The sequence below is a fragment of the Canis lupus genome, chromosome X, assembly GCF_003254725.2.
Source record: "Canis lupus dingo isolate Sandy chromosome X, ASM325472v2, whole genome shotgun sequence".
Taxonomy (NCBI): domain Eukaryota; kingdom Metazoa; phylum Chordata; class Mammalia; order Carnivora; family Canidae; genus Canis; species Canis lupus.
The window spans coordinates 45188112-45208466 of NC_064281.1; the positions used below are offsets into that span (position 1 = coordinate 45188112).

General features: G+C 47.6%; 1 protein-coding gene and 1 pseudogene across 3 annotated transcripts in view; one reads left to right on the top strand and one right to left on the bottom strand.

The window, feature by feature from the left end:
• IQSEC2 (IQ motif and Sec7 domain ArfGEF 2) overlaps positions 1-4352 on the bottom strand; it is an 80179-nt gene extending 75827 nt beyond the window's left edge. The window contains exon 1 of one of the 3 annotated variants that reach the window (XM_025468573.3): positions 3423-4352. In XM_025468573.3, the coding sequence (XP_025324358.1) occupies positions 3423-4129 (707 nt within the window). In that variant the 5' untranslated portion in view covers positions 4130-4352. The remainder of the gene's footprint in view (positions 1-3422) is intronic. The other 2 variants (XM_025468575.3, XM_025468579.3) reach the window with 2 other exon arrangements.
• Positions 4353-6160: 1808 nt separating this feature from the next.
• LOC112673197 (40S ribosomal protein SA-like) lies at positions 6161-7555 on the top strand (annotated as a pseudogene).
• Positions 7556-20355: the final 12800 nt, after the last annotated feature.

Here is a 20355-nt window from a genome sequence, read left to right on the forward strand (position 1 = left end):
CAAGATCAACAATGAAGAAACACAGACCTCTTCTCTAGTCATCTGGAGAGGGACACCGATTCCAAGGGTAAAAGACCTGTACATTGGCGTGGCAGAGACCAGTAGCCACAAACAAATAAGCAAGCAAGCAAAGCCCTCACATACAGGAGAGCAGTGAGTGGCCAGCAGGAGGTTGAGCCTCGCCTCACTCTATGCTGTACGAGAAAGGCCACACCCAGAGCAAGCAGAAGGCATACTGGCAACCGGGAACCTGTCCAGAGGAGACAGTGCAGGCGGCTGTGGGAATCCTGGGGGTATGACACGGGTGGGGGTGGACACGACAGCAGCCGTCAACTGCAGTAGAGGGAAAGTTCACAGGACCAAGAGTCCATCTTCGGGGTAGTGTGACCTCTGGCGTGTGGCTTCACTCCTCGGAGCTGCTCAGTTTCTTCAGCTGTCAAGTGTGGATCATAATGACAGACACACAGGGTCTCAGGGAAGGGCTAAATCAAGTCCCTGAGGCAAACGGGGAGGGGAGAACACCCCCCACCACCCCTCACCCCCCACCCACCCCCCGGGCCACGAAAGGCAGCTGGGCCTCAGGCCCTCTCTCCCCTCTTCCTCCACCAGAGGGAGCCCAGGGACCAGAAACCGGTCGCCTGGACAGGTGCTACTTATCCTCCCCCAGTGCTGCAGCCTCTGCTGCGAAGACTCCCACCCTGCTAGCCCCGGCTTCTCAAGGCAGCCTGCTCACCCACTCCTGACAAACCCCGACAGGCCTGGCAGGGGAGTCTCCTCAGCAGCCATGGAGGCAGCAATGGCCACTGCAGCAGCAGGCCCTCTTGATGCCTGGCTGCAAGGGAGAATGGTGAGGAGGGAGACACAGCCTTTTGCCCCCTTGCGCCTCAACCCCAGATCCCCCTTCTCCTCCCCCCACCCCCATCGACGCCCCCACTCATCCCAGTCTCAGCTCCTCCTGCTCAAATCCTCTAGATCCTAAGGCTCTCCTGGCCTCTCCCAGTTTGTGACCCGGCTGGGTCTTGAAGTCGGGAGTCTCCCGTGGGTTGGAAAGCTCTGGTGAAAAAATGACAGGCCTCAGAGACAGGGGGACTTGGGTTTGAGTCCCAGCCCCGACAGGAGCCAGCAGCATAACCCTGAGCAAAAACCTTTTCTCGGAGGCTCAGTTTCTCCATCTCTAAAATGGAGTTGCTAATGCTCACTGCATGGGGCCTGTGGCGAGGCCCCCAAAGAGGCAATAAGGGATGTGCAAATATTTAATATATGCTTAGGAGAGACTCAAAGTACTATCTAAACTGTCTTATTAATCCAGTGGGAAATGTGAAGGAAGCAGAGAAATCCAACCAACAGCCTAGAGGGTACACAAAGGAGGGACCGACTGAAAGGCAGGCCTGTGCGGATGGCAGAAGCACAGAGCTTAGGAGCAAATGGGCTCCCAGCCAGCCAAAAGATTCAGATCCACATCTGCAGGATGGAGAATCTGAGGGCAATGGAATCCTGGAATTGAGGAAGACCCAGGTCACTTCACTGGGCTTTACATCCGATTCAGGAACACTGCTTTCTCCAGCTCATCCCAACACCCACTGGGCCTCTGCTGGACAGGTCCAGCAGGCTCCCACCCCCCACCTCTCAAGTCAGTCCACTGCATCACCAGACAGCCAGGTTGGAAAGTTCTCCCTGATTTCTGCCCAAATCTCCCCCCTGCTCCTGGTTCTTCTGTTCCCCAGAACCACACATAATGAGGCTGCTTTGCCCTGTCACAGGCCTGATCACTCTGAAAAGTATTCCACAGCCAGGATCAGGGCCCACCATGCCCACCCAGTCTCTTGCTTCTACCCCACTGTGGCCCTCTCCGGACACAGCCTTGCTTGGTGGGTCTGGACCCTTCCTCTGGTGTGGGGACCCAAGCTGCACCCAGGCAGACTACTGGGAATGAGCCTGGACAGGAGAACCCATCTTCCTTGCCCCCAGACGACTCTGGGGCAGTCCACACCAAAACTCAGCTGAGGGTGCATTGCAGTGGAGCCCAGCTGAGCCCTCGAGCTGCAGCTGCTGCTCCTGGGGCCCAGCCATCTCAACCCAGCACCCCAGCCTGCTGCCTCACCACGGGGGAGTTGCAGAGAGCTGTCTCCCGGCAGATTTCCTGAGGCAGAAGGCTTCCCCACCCCCAGCCCAGCCTCCAAGAGACACTCCACTGGTTGTGGCACATGGTAGGACCAGCTGAGCAGTGAGAGGAGGGGGAAGGCTGTCCATTCGCTAGAGGACTTCAGACTTGTTCTGTAGTGTGGCTGGATTAGTCACAGAACCAGCAAATCTAAACTGAGGGACTTTAGGGAGCATTCGAGGCAGACAAGATATGGGGGGACCTGCTGGCCAGAGAGAGGAAGGGACTCCGTCAAGGTCACGAATCCATCTGCAGCATGGCTGGAAGGGGGAATCCCAGGTCTCCTAGCTCTCAGTCTGGTGTTCTCTCCAGCACAGCAAAAGGGAAATCAGGGGGCCTTCAGGGCAGTCCTGTGAGCCTGCATGCCCTTGACTCTTCACCTGACATCTATCCCGACTGGTAGATACTGGTAGTATCTGCATGGAAGAAGTGGCCCCAGCCCATGTCCCACCAACCCAAGAGAGACAGCCAAGGTGTCCCAAATAGGCAGATACACAAACACCAGCACGGAAAACTGGCACTGATCCAACAAGAGGAAAGCTCTGTAGACTTCCCTTCCTTGGTAGCTCTTTAATTGGGTAGTGTTTTTCTCGAGGGTGGAGAGAGGGGTGGTCTTTGAGGAACTAGCCAAGGGCCTGGCCTCCATCTTTGCTCCCCCATCTTTGCTCCCCTGGCCAGGATGTGCTGCAGTTCCCCTCAGAGGGATATCTCAGCCTCCAGCAGCCATTCTGGTCCCCACCTGCCTCTCTGGGAAAGGATGGGGCTGAGGCAACCAGAGACAAGATCCGGCCTGCACTTGGGACCTACAGAGGAGACCCAAAGGGCGGGGGTAAGGATGGGGGGCTTTCTTTCCCTTGAGGCTCTGAGGTGACACCATCACAGATAATAAAAATCCCAAGCAGCACATCCAAAATCAATAAAGAAATGAAAAGCCATCCTCTGGCACGGCTACAGCCTAGGGGGTGAAGAAGTGGAGGGGTGATGACTGCCGTAGGCCCTCCCTGGCGGCGGTTTTGAGAAAGAAGAGACACCTGCACTCATCTGGCCAGCCCAAGCTGGGGTGGCTAGAGAAGGGGTGGCGGCTGCTTGAGGAGGACCCAGCTTCCTCCCACAGGCTGGGACGGAAGAGGAGGACATGGAATCAGGCACAGGCTTCTTACTTTATCAACCGGACAAGTTGGGAGAGGGAACTAGAGGGGAAGAGCCGGGATGAACGGGAAGGTTGGGAGGGGATAGGAGGGTACGAACACACGTTCCTTACTTTCTCTGGAGGGTTGTGGCCGGGCTGGTGCTGGTACTGGTGCTGTGGCCTCCGCCGGCCCCAGGGCTGGAGCTCCTGGATGCGCCACGGCTCAGCTGGCCCCGCTCCCGCGGTGGCCGGGACCCCACGCCCACCGCCACCGAATAGCCGGCTTCCTTCTCGCGGCCAGGGTGAGCTGGCCCTGTCTCCCGCCCGCCACGCTCGCGCCCCAGGGCTGGGTTCTCGTGGTGCAGGTGGCACTGGGCCACGTCACGTTCGCGGGCTGGGTATCCAGTAGTGTCCTGGAGCGGGTAGGCGGCGTCCCGCTCCTTGTCCCGATATGCTGCCTCCCGGTTCTGGTAGGCGCCATCCCGGTTCGGGTAGCCCACGTCCCGGGTCGCCTGGTGGAACTGGCTCTCCCGCAGCTCGCGGTGGTGGAACTGGGTCTCGCGCAGGTTCTGGTACTGGCTCTCGCGGCCGGGGCTATCCCGCGCGCCGTGGGGGTCCCGGTGCAGCTCCCCGCGGTGCAGCTGGCTTTCCTCCCTCAGATCGCGGTTCTCCTGGGTGAGCTGGTCCAGCTGGCCCTCCAGCTCTTCAATGCGCCGCCGCTGGGTCTCCAGCAGCTGCTGCTGGCTCTCGATGATGTTGTTCAGCTCCAGCAGGTACTCCACCGCCCGGTTGGGGCTCTCGGATCCCGGACCGCCCGGGGGCCCCGACCCCGCCTCCATCCTGGCGGCCCAGGGGCAGGGGAAGGGGCAGGAGAGCCCGGTTCCCGCTCGGTCACGGCGCCACCCTCCCCCGGGCCCAGCCGGGGGAGGGGGCCGGCGGGACGCGAGGGCGCGCACCGGGCTCGAGGGCCCGGGGGCCCGGGGGGGCCCGGGAGACAGCTCTGGGGCCGGCGGCACTGGAAGCAGGAGCTGAGGCTACGGCTGCCGCCGCCACCACCGCCACGGCTCGGGAGGACGCGGCCCACGGCGCTCCGCCCGCTGCGGAGTCACTGCGCAGCGCGGCCGCGCGGGACCGCCCCAGCCGCCGGCCCGCCCCCCGCCCCTGCCCCCACCACGCGCGCCGGGTCCGCCCCCGCGCGCCCCACCTGCCGCCGCCACCCGCGCACGAAGGCGGACCCGCCCTGAGACCCCCGCGCCAGGCAGGGGCAGGCTGCATCACAAGCTTCCGGGGATCTCTCCATTCCAGCAATCCCAGGGGCTTCACCAAAGGCAGCCTAACGAAGCCCTCCATCCCAGCCCGTTCCAGTGTCCCTCGGGTCCTCTCAGCCCGAGATCCTCATCTTAAGACATCCCTGGAACCCCCATCTCAGGCAGCCTCCAGGTCCGGACATCCCATGGAGTCCGCATTCCCTGGGTCTGCCAGTCCCAAGTGTCAGATTCCCCGTTCCGTCCAACCCCTGGACGTCCTGTCTCAGGCGACCTCTTTCCCGCCCACATCCCGAGTAGTCCCAGGATCTCTCATCCTAGCCAGTCCGTGGACCATTCCTCCAGCCCAGCCAGCCCATGGTTCCTCCAGCCCAGGTGATCCACAGCTCCCTCTTCCCAGGCAGCCCCTGGAACATCACTCCCCCTTCCCACCCCCCCACAACATCACAGTCATCCCCCAGCTCCAGCCAGTTCCTAAACGCTCCATGCAAGCCAGCACCCAGATCACCTATCCCAGTCAACCCCACCATCTGGAAGGTTAGCCAGTCCCTGGGTCCTCCAACAGAGGCAGTGCCAGGATGCCCATCCTAACAAGCTCTGGGACTCCCCATTGCAGTCAATCTTAGGATCAAAGCTCCATTCATTCAACTCTCAATTTCTGCCCGCCTTCAGAAATGGGCTTCTCCATTCTGTCCATCATCTTCATCTAATGAAACTGTACTCATCCTTCGAGACTTAAATGCCACCTTACTGAAGGCAACCTTGATTTCCCTAGCCAGAAGTGCTTGCCTTCTCTCTCCTCTCAACCTTCCATTGCACTTCCCTACATTTTTCTCTTGTGGCACTTGTGAGACAAGTGGAACTCTGCTTTAAAGCACATTCATTTGTGTTCTTGTTTTATGTCCTCTGCCAGGCTCAGCTTCTTAAAGCCAGAAACATATCTTCATTCATCTTTGTGAGCAAGTTGGGGTAGAGGAGAAAGCTACATTTTACAGTCAGAAAAAAAAATGGATTTGTATTCTATTTTCTCCTCTCCAAACTTCCATTTCCCCTATCAATAACACCTGCCACACAGGGAGTGGTCTTGGAAAAAAACAGTAAAAACATTTGGCACAGAACACACAACCCATGGAATAGGAAAAAAATATTTGCAGATGATATATCTGATAAGGGTTTTGTATTCAGAATATGCAAAGAACTCTTACAGCCCAACAACAAAAAGATAACCCAATCTCTTTGGGTGAAGAATTTGAAGACACATTTCTCCAAAGAAGGTGTACAAGTGACCAATAAGCTCATGAGATGCTCAACATCATTAGCCACCAGAGAAATGCAGATCAAAAATGACAGTGAGAGGGGATCCTTGGGCGGCTCAGCGGTTTAGAGCCTGCCTTCAGCCCAGGGTGTTATTCTGGAGTCCTGGGATCGAGTCCCGCATTGGGCTTTCTGCATGGAGCCTCTGTCTTTCTGTCTCTCTCTCTGGCTCTTGTGAGTAAACGAATTAAGTCTTTAAAAAAAAAAAAAACGCAATGAGCTTTCTGTGCCCCCCACACATCATGCTGTTCTGGGTTCCTGTCATAATTTTCATGGTTTCCAGAGCCCTCCATGTCCTGTAGATGGGAAGAGGCAGTCTTTAAGTTCCTGGCAGCAGGAACCCTCTTAGGTGGCACCAACGACTTCCAAGTGAAACGGTACATCTACCAAAGGAAAAGTGAATGCACCTACATCTTAAGTCTGAAGAGAACCTAGGAGATGCTTCTGCTGGTGGCTTGCACCATTGTTGCCATTGAAAACCGGGCTGATGTTAGTGTCATATCCTCCAGAAATACTGGCAGGCTGGCCAGCTGTGCTGAAGTTTTCTGCTGCCACCAGGGCCACTCATACTGCTGGCCACTTCACTCCTGGAAGATTTACTAGCCAGATCCAGGCAGCCTCCCAAGAGCCATAACATCTAGTGGTTACTGGTCCCAGGGCTGACCATCAGCCTGTCACAGAGGTGTCTGACGTTATGTTCCCACTGCTCCGTGTAACACAGACTCTCCTCTGTGGGCAATGCCATATGGGCATTGCCGTCCCATGCAACGACAAGGGAGAATACTCAGTGGGTCTGATGTGGTGGTTGCTGGACCAGGAAGTTCATTCTGTGTGTGCGTGGCATCATCTCTCATGAGCACCCATAGGAGATCATACCTGATCTCTACTTCTATGGAGATCCTGAAGAGACGGAAGGGAAGAGAGGGCCACTCCTGAAATACTGTGTCCAAGAGGAATTTCAAGGTGAATGTACTGCTCCAGCTTCTGAGTTAACTGTTACTCAACCCAAGGTCATGGACTGGTCTGAAGGTGTGCATATACCCTCACTGACTTTCCAGAAGTTCCCTATTGAAGACTTGAGTGCTCAGCCCACTACTGAACAATGGTCCTCAGCTCCCACTGCTTAGATCACTGAATGGATAGGAACAACCACTGGGTGGTCTTAAGCTGCTCTTCCGCATGCTCTTAAACAAAAAAAAATGGAAATAAGGTTATTGAAAAACAAACACAAGCTTCACACACACACACACACACACACACACAGATACCACTTCACACCCACTATAGTAGCTAAAATTAAAAGGACAGACAAGGAATCCCTGGGTTGCTCAGTGGTTTGGCGCCTGCCTTAGGCCCAGGGCATGATTCTGGAGTCCCAGGATCGAGTCCCACATCAGGCTCCCTGCATGGGGCCTGCTTCTCCTTCTGCCTGTGTCTCTGTCTCTAATAAATAAATAAAATCTTTTTTTAAATTTTTAAAAAAAGGATAGACAAGAAGAAGTATGTGGTGACATTAGAACCCTCATTCACTGCTGGTTGGGATGCAAAATGGTGTGGTCACTTGGGAAAACAGTTTGAAATTTTCTCAAAATGTGAAACATAGAGTCACCACATGATCCAGGAATTCCACTCCTAGGTCTATACCCCTACCCTATACTCCTAGGTTCTATACCAATGAAAGCATATGTCCACATAAAAACTTGTACATGAATGTTCATAGTAGCATTATTCATAATAACCAAAAAGTAGAAACAATCAAATGCTCATCTGTTGATGAATAAGCAAATAAAATGTGGCATATCCACACAATGGAGTATTATTCAGCCACAAAAAGGAATAAAGTGCTGATCCATCCTAAAACATGGATAAATCTTAAAAACACTATGCTACGTTATGCTAAATGAGACACAAAAGGCCACATATTGAAATAAAATCTTATTAAAAAGGCAAGGGGCACTGGGTGGCTCAGTGGTTGGGCGTCTGCCTTTTGGTTCAGGTTTTGATCCTGGGATCAAGTCCTGTATTGGGCTCCCCACGGGCAGCCTGCTTCTCCCTCTCCCTCTGCCTATGTCTCTCTGCCTCTCTCTGTGTCTCTCATGAATAAATAAAATATGTTTTTTAAAGTCCACATATGGTGATTTCACTTATAAAATTCCAGAATAGGCAAACTAGTAGAGACAAAAGGCAGAGTAGTGGTTGCCAGGGGCTGGGGCATGTGTTGGGGAAAGGGGAGTGACTGCTAACAGGTATGGGGTTTTTTGAGGGAGAAAAAAAAATGTTCTAAAATTAGATTGTGTTGGGGCGCCTGGGTGGTTCAGCCAGTTAAGCCTCCAACTCTTGATTTTGGCTCAGGTCATGACCTCAGGGTTATGAGACCAAGCCCTGAGTTGGGCACCACACTGGCGTGAAGTCTGCTTAAGATTCTTCCCTTCTCTCTCTCCCCCTCCCTAAAAACACAAGTAAAAAATAAAATTAGATTGTGGTGATTGTTGCACGACTCTTAATTAAAAAATCACTGAACTATACGTTTTTAAAGGGAGAATTTTATGATATGTGAATTTTATCTCTATAAAGCTGGTTTAAAAAATAACAAATACCAGAACGCCTGGGTGGCTCAGCGGTTTAGCGCCGCCTTCGGCCCAGGGCGCGATCGATCCTGGAGTCCTGGGATTGAATCCCACATCGGGCTCCCTGCATGGAGCCTGCTTCTCCCTCTGCCTGTGTCTCTCATGAATAAATAAAATATTTTTAAAAATAACAAATACTTTTCACAGAGTCTAGCACATAACAGCAACTACAGTAATAATAACTAACACATCTATGGAGCTTACCATGTGCCAACCGCCGTGCTAAGCATTTTACATGTATGACCTCACTTAATCCTTGTGACAATCCTATGATGTAGGTAATGTTATTACCTCCATGTTACAGGTAAGGAAAGTGAAACCCAGAGGTTGAATGACTTGCTCAGGGTCCACATGAAGGCATAGCCCAGATGCTCAGATGTTTCCTTCTCACTTTGTACGTCTTCTCAGTACTTTATACAAAAGAGGTGCCCCCAAAAGTGTTAAATTAACACATCTGTCAAATACTTCTATTCATCCAGTGAACACTTACAAAGTATATATTATGTTCTAGGTCTATGTTCTCATCCTTATCCTTGCTTCTTTCATTCAGATTCCCTGTGGGGCATGGGGCAAGTGGGTATAGAGAGTCATTCACAAAATACTTATTGAGTGTCTATATGTATCAAGTACTATTCTAGACACCGAGGACAGAGCAATGAAAGAAATAGACAACAATCCCTGACCTCATGGAGCTAACATTCTAGTGGGATGGAGAGACAATAAATAAATAGAATGTATAGAGCATGTTGGAGGGCACACTAGATTGCATAGTGTCCCTCAAAACTTGATGTCCTCCTCCTGCATGTAACCTTATTTGGAAATAAAGGTCTTTGCAGATGTAATCAAGTTAAGGTGAGGTCATACTCTATTTGTCTGAGTCCTAATCCAATGACTGGTGGCCTCATAAGAAGAGGGGAAATTTGGACATAGACACGCACACACATGAGGACAATGTCATGTGGAGACACAGGCAGAGATTGCAGTCTACAAGCCAAGGAATGCTAAGGATTGCCAGCAACCACCAGAAGGTAGGAGGAGACAGGGAAGGAATCTTCCCTAGAGATTTCAGAAGGGGCATAGCCCTGCCAACACCTCAATTTTGGACTTCTAGCCCCCAGAACTGTGAGAGAATAAATTTATGTTGTTTTAGGTCACCCAGTTTGTAGTACTTTGTTACAGCAACACGAGGAGACTAACACAGGTACTGCTGGGTGCTCTGGAGAAAGACAAAAGGGGGAAGGATGACGGAGAGCCCTGGGTGAACCAGACAGAGCCTGTGCCCTCAAGGAGCTCCCAGTCTAATCAGAGAGTTACAACCATAAGTCACAAACAGAACTAACAACATGATGCATAAAGCATGAGAGTAGAGACACAGCAGGACTAGGATGCTGGGAGGCCTTTATGGATATGAAGGTGTTTGAGCTGAGCTTAGCATTTCAACAGGTGGAAGTGGTAGAGCTGAGAAATACCTGTTGAAAGGAGCCATGTGTGGTAAGAGGAAAGGAACAGTCAGTAAAACAGTGTGTGTTTAGGGACCCATACATAGTTTGGTAGAAGAGAGCACAAGAAATGTGTGCGTGAACAGGTGTGTGTGTGTGTATGTGTGTTGTAAGGAATGGGAGGTAGTGGGAAGACATGGCTTGATTTAGCTTGGAGAAGACTCTATTGCCAAGTTGGAGTATCTTGACCTTCACTTATAGGCAATGAAAAGTCATGGAACATTTTTGAGCAAGAGAGTAACATGGTAGGCAGGAGTGGGTCCACATGGATATTATACATACCAAATATTACACACTACAAGGTGAGTTTTGTATTGGTTCATTGTTGTTCAGCAGAAACTGAAGTACTACCTTTTTATTTTTTCCTGCCTGCTGGTTCCCAGAGTCATTTCAGGGGCTGAAGCCTCAGCCCCTGGTGTGGTTGTTCCAATGCCCCTTACTCTAGGGCCAGCGTTGCCAAGGAATATGGAGCTACAGCAGGAAAGAACCCCCAAAACCACATCTCACCACTACCAGTATCTAGTCAACAAGAATTCGTCATGATAATGAGAGCCAGGAAATATTTTCCTCAGCTGCAAAGGTGGCATCTGTTCAAATTGGTTTTTCCTTTTGGGTTCTCATAGCTCTGTCCATCAACAGATCTTCTCTTATACCGGTTAGCTGCCAGACATGAAATGGGAAAATTAAATTAAAAAAAAAAACAGTCATTGGTCTTTCCACCAAAGAGTTTATAGTCCAGAATGTCAGAGCCGAAGTGATGTTAGAGATTAATTCACCTTTCAGATGAGGACACTGAGGACCCAAGAGAAATTATTTGTACATACTTGCTGTGTGATTGCTTAGGCTACAATTTCTCACTTGGGCTATTTCCTGAGGTCTGGTGTTCCGAAGAATCTTAAGATTGCAGACTTTACAGAGCAGAACGCTGCTCAAAAGAATGAAGAAGGAAGGGAAAAGGAAGTCTCTTATCTCTGTGGGGAATCCCTAAAGAGATAGCGGTGCTTAAAACTGAGACAGTATTTAGCTAATTAATTAATCATCCTTCCAGTCCTCTTTCCCCTAGTGGGGGAAGGGGTAAGATATATTCAAAGTACCTGTCAGTCTTGAACAGCCTCACAGAGAGCAATCTTAATAGGCTAGTCTGGAGTTTTGTTTCAGGAAAAATCTTCTCTCTGAAGATGATTTGTAAGCTTGATCCTGTCAGAATATAAAACCACATAACCCAACGTGTTTCCAAATTTGTCCTAGCTGCCATAAAATTTTGAGCCAAATTCAGAGTCCAATTATAATCCAGTTCATTTTGGGTACCTGGCAACATCTATTCGTGCTTCCTTTACATGGTTTCTGGTCTGTTTTCTTCCACAGTTTTATCCCTAATTGTCTTTCTTTCATGTTATAACTGATGAGTCTCCTAATAACCTCTTTAAAGTAGGCGGGAACAAATCTTACATAAACTAAACTATATTTACAGATGCTAAGGGGATTTGAACTAGTGAAGAACATTTGAAGGAACAGATGATATTTGGCCCAGAAGAGAGCAGGCTTATGAATACATGATTACTGGCATCAAATATCCAATAGGCTGTCAGAGGGGCAATGCAGTGGAATTATTGTGCTTAGCTCCAAAGGACACAACCAGAACAATGGATAAAAAAGTACAGGGAGACAAATTCCCAGAGGGAAGAAACGTCTCACAGGCAAAGCTTAGTAAAGACAGTGAGTTCACCATCACTGGAGGTCTTCAAATAGTGGCTGGATGGCTTCATTTGGAAGGTCTGTTGCATAAGGAATGTAAACAACTGGATGGAGGGCCTGGATAAGACGATTTAAAAGGCCCTTTCCTGGGGCACCTGGGTGGCTCAGTAGTTGAGCATCTGCTTTCGGTTCAGTTCATCATCCTGGGTCCTAGGATCAAGTTCCACATCGGGCTCCCTGCGGGAAGTCTGCTTCTCCCTCTGCCTATGTCTCTGTCTCTCTCTGTGTGTCTCTCATGAATAAATAAATAATCTTTAAAATAAATAAATAAAAGGCCCTTTCCAGCCCTAATATATGCAAAATACAGCTCTAGGTGTAGAAAAGAAGACTGGAGAGAGAGGCAGGTGGGGAAAGGAGACAAGAAAGAAAGAAACAAAAGAGTTCATCAAATGCTAGAATGTTCTAGTCAAAAGCAGTGAACCCTAACTGATTCTGAGATCCTTGTAAATGGAAAGATGGTCCATAAACAGAATCCCAGGCTGCATTTCCCCAGTCCTATTCCATATGACTCTTACAGGGCAGGAGAAATGAAAGAATCAGCTCCATTGCTTCCATGGCTATTGTTCAAGAAAGAGCACATCAAGACTGTTAGAGCTCAAAGGAGTCTTAGAGATCCTATAATCCCAACCCCTCACTTTAGAATTAGAGAGAAAGAGGCCCAGAGAGTGGAAGGGGCCTGTCTACCTGTCGGCCACATCACTGATCCTGTGCCGCTGGAGGGTAGAGACTATTCTGTTTACCTTTCAATCTCCCAACTAGACCTGGCTGCAGCTCCTTGCACATGGTGAAGGCACAGTAAGCAATTGGAAAATTGAATTGCCCAGGAGCGCTGGATGTAGAAGCTAGGTCCTTGACACCCCCACCCCCAGCCCATGATGCTTTTCCGTGACAAAATTTCATCCAATTCAATTCAGCAGACATTGATTTGGCATATCTGTGCACCAGGCCTGGAGCTATAGCAAGAGATGAACAAGAGGCAGGCTGTGCCCTCAAGGAGCAAATGGCTCCTCCTGGGAGCTGGGTTCTTTCCCTCTTGGGCCCTACACACCTGCTGTTCTTTTGGCGTGGAAAGCTCTTTTTGCTGCCTTTGCCTACTTACCGCCTATTCATCCTTCAGATCTCAGTTCAAATGTCAATTCCTCAGCAGCACTGTCTCTCACTCCCAGATGAGGCAGATTCCTCTGATAAAAGCTCTCAGTGAGTCGTTCTCCTTCCTTGAGCTTAGCAAGTATGTAATCACATATTGATTTGTGCAGTTCTTTGTTTGCTTTCCTCCTGCCTCCTTCACTAGACTGTTAGCTCTACAAGGGCAGATACTCTGTCTGTTTTGCTCCCCACTGTACCACGAGTCTGAAATCAGACCATATGGGACTGGTATGACCAAAAGGACACTCCTGCTATTCAAAATTCACTGATCTCTCTGTTCCTCAGTGAGGTCCTCTATAGGAGAAAGACCCAGAGGATTGATTGGTCCTTGGTCCTGGAATGAGGGGGCAGTTCTGCACCTTTTGGGGGGGGTGGGGTAAGACCTACTCCTAGGCATAAGAGAGTGTTGCCCTCTAGTGGTAATAATGATCATGATCATGATCATAACAAGTAGTGGATATGGGTAGAATGAGCAACCACCCCGGTTTGTTCAGGATATTTTCTGCATTCAAGTTCTGCTTCCCAGGGAACCTCTGAGTCCTAGGCAGTGACAGTTGGTCATCCTACTCCTTGATGGTGTTCAATGTACTATGCATATACGTGATCTCATTAGATGGCTCATAACCCCCAAGGCCAGGAATCAGGATTCAGGCTTCAGAGATCAGTAGAGCTTTAGATATCCAGTCTGATTTCCAGATGAGAAAAGAAAGCCCAAGAGAAGCAAATTCTTTGTTCAACATCACATTACAAATTTATAGCAGAACTGGGATCAACATGTAGGTGTCCAGACCCACAATGCTGTGCTCTCTTCCTCTGCCTGGCATGCTTTGTCAGTTTGTCTAGGTGCTACATCCTTTAGGAAGCCTTTCCTAAACTATCCATCTCTCAATCCTTTCAGAAAGCTTTCCCCTGAAACACTCATCTGACACTTAGCATATGCTATAGGTACTGGGGTTTTTTATGCTTTAAATATATAACTGGAAAAAAAGGAAAGTTCCCTGGCCTCCCACCCTCAAACCCCCACAAGTACTAGGGAGGAGAACAGCCTCTGGGCATGAGTGTCAGGTATGCCCATAGTTCGTTCAGGGCCCTGAGAAAAAGGCATTTGGCATTGCAGAGGAAGGAAAGAAGCAGAGAGAGATTTTTGCAATTACCAGGTGGGATGGATTTGAAAGCCAAGAGCTAAGCAGAGGTAAGAAGGCATCCCTGCGGCCTTAAGAAGAAAGGAAAGAGAGTGAGAGCCTTCCTTGCCCAGTAATACCATCAAGGAATAGGTCCTAGTTTCTTGCTACCAGAATTACAGTGTCCTTTGGTGATCCCCTGGTCCCTGACAAAGACCCCCCAAATCAGCTCTTGCCTCTCCCCTCCACGGAGACAAATTTGCAAACTCCCACATCTCTGTGGAAACGGCAGAGAGCAGGAGAGAAGAAAAAAGGAGAAAAATCCACCCACATGCCAACAAACTGGAAAAAAAATAACCCAGGCCTTGTCTCACTCAGCTGTTGGCTTGCTTCTCCCTCCCACTGTGATGGCTGCTCCTGCCTCCTGGACAGAGACCTGGCTCAGTGCAGCATCCCTTCTCATCCTGAGCTGGCTTTTGTCAATACTCCTCCCCCAACCTCAGCTTTGGGAAGGAGGGTCCTCCAGCCTAGAGGTAGGAAGGCTGGAAGGAAGGACTGACAGAACCACCAAATGGTTGTGGCCAACCACAAACTCAGTTCCCATCACTGTCCCCCAAACCATGCAGGGGACCATCCTCCCATCCCAGGGAGCGAAGTCAAGGAGCTCTCTCCCACCACGCAACTTCTCCCTCAGATGCTGTCCCTTGCCCATTCCCTCTGCTGCCTCTCTCTACCATTTCATTTTTAGGCTCTGTTTTCAGTCTAACTCCCTTTAACTCCAGTGTTTTTGTGTCCTGTCCTATCCTATCTTCATCTTCTGCCTAGTTCTGAGCAACATACTTAAAACAAAACAAAACAACAACAACAAAAACAAAACAAGATGGAGTGTGCTGATAGGAAAGGAGGGCTCTGGAAGTCATCACTAGTAGAAACTATTAAGGAAGGGATCCCTGGGTGGCGCAGCGGTTTGGCGCCTGCCTTTGGCCCAGGGCGCGATCCTGGAGACCCCGTGGAGACCCCGGATCGAATCCCACGTCGGGCTCCTGGTGCATGGAGTCTGCTTCTCCCTCTGCCTGCTTCTCCCTCTGCCTGCTTCTCCCTCTGCCTGTGTCTCTGCCTCTCTCTCTCTGTGACTATCATAAAAAAAAAAACTATTAAGGAAAATAGAAATGTTTAGTAGCAGAGAGGATACAGACTCATAAATCATGGCAAGATAGAACCACAAGGAGCTTTTTGGATTACTTTGTCCAACCCTTCATTTTTCAGCTGAGGTGACTGAGGCCTAGAGAGGAAAGAAGACCTGAGCTGTCATGCAGAAGAGGGGACAGCTTTGGTCTGTGGGCCTCCAGGAAACAGAAGGAGGATGAGTGGGTGAAAGATATGAGAAAGTAGATTTAAATGACAGTTTTGTTTCTTCCTTCCAAATCCTTATTCCTGCTATTTTATGTCCTTGTCTTACTGTGCAGGATCACCAGTTCAATACTGAACAAAGGGGCAATAATGGGCATCCTTGTTTTGTTATTCAACTTAAAAGGAAAAATTTCAATGTTTCACCGTTATATATGTTTGCTGTAGGATTTTGGAGGATGCTTTTATTGGGTTAAGGAAATTTCCTTTTATTCGTAGTATGCTAAGATATTTTTTATCACTAACAGGTGTTGAATTTTATCAAAGGCGTCCTCAGCATCTTTTGTAACGATCATGTTTTTTTTAATTTTCTAATCTGTTTATATGGTCAAGAATGCAATATTTTAGCTCAAGAGAAAAATGAAATTTCTAACATACAAAACCACCCACAGAAGCATTGGCTGCCTTATAGATCAAAGCAGTCAGCTCCAAGTCACTGGAAATGTTCAAGCAGAAGTGCAGCCATCCAGTAAATATTTAGATACGAGGCTCTGTTCTAGGTATAGACAAGTCAGTGGTTAAAAGAGTCCCAGCTCTCTTGGTGCTTACATTTTAGATAAAAGATGATAGACACAAACAATCAACAAATACAAGATCATTCCCAAAAGTTAAAAGTGCTTTGAAAACAAATGGGAAAAAATGTACAAAGGCAGTGTGACCGGTAGGGATGGGGAACAAGGTTAAATAGAGTATCAGGGAGGTCTCTCCAAGGAGGTGACAGTTAAGGCACATGAATGATAGATTGAATGACAAGAAGGAAGTCATTTCATAAAGATTCAGAGACATGGCATCCCAGTCAGGGTGAAACACAAGGGCAAAGGCCCTAAGGTGAGAATGAGTTTGGTATATTCAAGGGGCTTCAGAAGAAGTCTGACTAGAGAGAAAGCAAGAGGAGAGACTTGTAATAGATGAGTCAGGAAAGAAGTTCCAGAGCAAAACTGTGTAGAGCATATTAGTCGTAAAAAAGAATGAAATCTTGCCATTTACAACAGCATGGGTGGAGCTAGAGGGTATAATGCTAGGTGAAATAAGTCGGAGAAAGACAAATATGCCATGTGATTTTGCTCATATGCATAATTTAAGAAACAAAATGAAGGAAAAAAGACACAAACAAAAAACCAGACTCTTAAATATAGAGAATAAACTGGGGCACCTGGGTGGCTCAGTGGTTGAGCATCTGCCTTTGGCTCAGGTTGTGATCCCAGGGTCCCGGGATCGAGTCCTGCAACAGGCTCCCCACAAGGAGAGAGGGAGCATAGGCTCCCTCTGCCTATGTCTCTGTCTCTGTCTCTGTGTCTCTCATGAATAAATAAATAAAATATTTTTAAAAATATATAGGATAAACTGGTGGTTGCCAGAGGGGAGGTGGGTATGGACATGGTGAAATGATAGAGATTAAGAGTACATTTATCATGATGAGCACTGAGTTATATATTGAATCAGGGCAGCCCCGGTGGCTCAGCAGTTTAGCGCCGCCTTCAGCCCAGGGTGTGATCCTGGAGACTCGGGATCGAATCCCACGTCGGGCTCCCTGCATGGAGCCTGCTTCTCCCTCTGCCTGTGTCTCTGCCTCTCTCTGTTTCTCATGAATAAATAAAATCTTTAAAAAAAAAAGAATCATTGAATCGCTATATTGTACACCTGAAACTAATATAATACTGTATGTTAATTACACTTGAATTAAAAAAATAAATTAAAGGGGCACCTGGGTGACTCAGTGGATGAGCACCTGCCTTTGGCTCAGATTGTGGTCCTGGGGTCCTGGGATCGAGTTATGGATTGGGCTCTCCACAGGGTGTCTGCTTCTCCTTCTGCCTATGTCTCTGCCTTTCTCTGTGTGTCTTTCGTGAATAAATAAAACCTTTTAAAAATTAATTAATTAATTAATTAATTTTAAAAAGATTGTGTTGGACCATGCCAGTCATGGGAAAGTGTCTAGATTTTATTGTGGGTACAATTAAAAGCCAATGGAGACTTTGAGCTGAGAGTGATATGATCTATGATCATTTTGTATGATATGAAGAGAATGAATTATAGTGACAGCAAAACTGGAAACAGGTCGATGAGTTAGAAGGCTAGTTATGAAACCAGTTAGGAGGTCCAGGTGACTGACCATGATAGCTTTGGCTAGGATAGTGATGATAGAGAAAGTTAAGTGGACAGATCTGGGATATGTTTTTACCTGAACATCATTATCAATCAATTTGATCTCACTGGCATTTACAGATTATTCCATGCAACAGCAGAGTGCACATTCTTCTCAAATCTACAGTGAACACTCACCAAGAGAGACCATATTCTGGGCCATGAAACACATCTTGACAAATCTAAAAGAATAAAAATCACATAAAGTATGCTCTCAGATCACAATGGAATTAAACCAGAAATCTATAACAGAAAGTAGCTGGAAAATCCCCAAGTGTTTAGACATTAAACAACACATTTCTAAATAATGTGTGGGTCAAAGAAGGAGTTTCAAGAGAAAGTTTAAAATATTTTGAATTAGGGATCCCTGGGTGGCGCAGCGGTTTGGCGCCTGCCTTTGGCCCAGGGCGCGATCCTGGAGACCCGGGATCCAATCCCATGTCGGGCTGCCGGTGCATGGAGCCTGCTTCTCCCTCTGCCTCTCTTTCTTTCTCTCTCTCTGTGACTATCATAAATAAATAAAAATTAAAAAAAAGATGATTTAAAAAAATATTTTGAATTAAATGAAAATACAATTTATCCAAATTTGTAGCATTGTAGAAAATCCCCAACAATTTACACGCACGCACACATACACACACCTTCACACCCTTCTGGAACTAATGAGAACATGTACAGCAAGGTTGCAGATACAACTTCAATACACAAAAATCAAGTTCTTTCTTATACACCAGCAATGAATAATTAGAATTGGAACTTTTAAGAAAATGTTACTACTTACAGCAGCTGCAAAACAATGAAATACTTAGGTATAAATGTAACAAAATATGTACAGGATCTGAATGTGAAAAGCTGAAAAACACATAAAAGAAACCAAAGGAGATCTAAATAAATGGAGAGATGTTCCATGTTCATGGATAGGAAGACTCAATGATGTTAAATATTGTTAAATATTGATGTTAAATATCAGTTCTTCCCAACTTGATCTATTGATTTAACATAATTTCAGTTAAAATACAACCATGTTATTTTGTAGATATAAACAAAGTGATTCTAAAGTTTATATGGAAAAGCCAAAGACCTAACACAACCAAAATGATACTGAACAACAAAGTTGGAGGATTCATACTACTGATTTCAAGATAGCTACAATACTATAAAACTATGGTACATAAGGCAGTGGTATTCAAAGAAAGAATAAACATATAGGTCAATGGAACAAAGTGAAATAGACTTTAAAATAGAGCCCCAAAACTTGTTGATGGATATACAGGATAAAGAAAAGAAGGGAATCAAGAAGAACCATCTGTATGAGATGAGAGGAAGATCAGAGTAGATCCTTTCAAATTTTTCTTCCAAACTTTAAGTTTTAATAAAAAATTGTAAGGTCTATGATTCCTTGGCCTGCCCCACATATTTCTCCTAACCCACTACAGCTATACTTGGGACTGGTGTCTCCCTACTTACAGACACCACGCCTCCAAGCTCAGTCCCCTTTTTTCTCCTTTGGATGGGGTGGGGGGGTTCTGGGGGCTCTCTGCAAGTGGGAACCAATGAACAGAGTGAAGCTGCCTCTAGTCTTGATTTTAAGAGGCTTCAAGCTATGTGTATCAAAGATACTATTACCCTATAATTATGTGTTAATGAAGCATGAGGGAGGAGCTGGAGAAGGGAAAGGGGAAGGGAAGGATAATGAGGAATAGAGTTTTGAAGAAGATGAAGAAAGAGAGATGGGGGAAGGGAGGAAAAGGGAAAGAATAAATAATCTGTTGGCAGAAAGTGGGGAGAGGAGCAGGTTATATAGCACACAGGAGCCCCTAGGAACAGAGTGCCTCCAGCTCTGCTCACCTCAGCCCATTTCCTGGGCAAGATCCCCTCCTTATTTGCAGCACTTGGAGAGCAAAGAGAACTGTTATACAGAGAAATAACCTTCCGCAGTGACTACATCTAGTCAGAGTGGAGGGGTGGATGAAAAGAAGTGGAGTTAGAGCAATATGCTTAACTTTCTGAGTCACAGACCTGCCTGAGAGTGTGAGGAAGGCTATGCCTTGCACACTCTTCCAGAAAAATACTAATACACATAACCATACCAAATTTTGCCTACAACTCAGTATGTTCATGGATTTTCTAAACCCTCCAGGGTCCATGAACCACTGTATAGAATCTTTGAATAAGAGAATATTTAGGAGGTAAAAATCAACACTATTAGTTAATTCACTGAGAGAATACCCAAAGAAGAACAGATTTCAGAGGGAAAATACTGAATCCGATTTGGACCTGGTGACTTTTAAGTGTTTGTGGGCTATCCAAGGGGAGATATTTAGAAGGCAGTTGGATATATGAATCTGGAGTTCAGGAAAGAAATGTAGGCAGGAGCTATAGAACTGGGAGTCATCAGCATGTACATGGCTATTAGGGCCATAGTAATGGATGAGATCACCCACCGTGACTGTACAGACTGAGAAGAACAAAGGGCCTTGGATATAACCCTATCAGACACCAACATTTGAGGAAAGGAAGAGGGAGAGGGGATCACAAAAGGGACCAGGAAGTAGTGGCCAAAAAGTAATGAACAGAACCAGGAGAGTGTGGTGTCAGAGGAACCAAGGGAAAATCATCTTCCAAATGGAGGGAGGCGTCAACATGCCAGATATTACACGAAACAAAGTCTGAAAACCTTCTACTAGGTTTAGCAACAAGGTCACTGGTTGTCTTTCAGAGAACAGGGAATGATGGGGATGGATGGCAAATTATGATGGGTTAAGAAGGAAGGAGTGGAAGGCAAA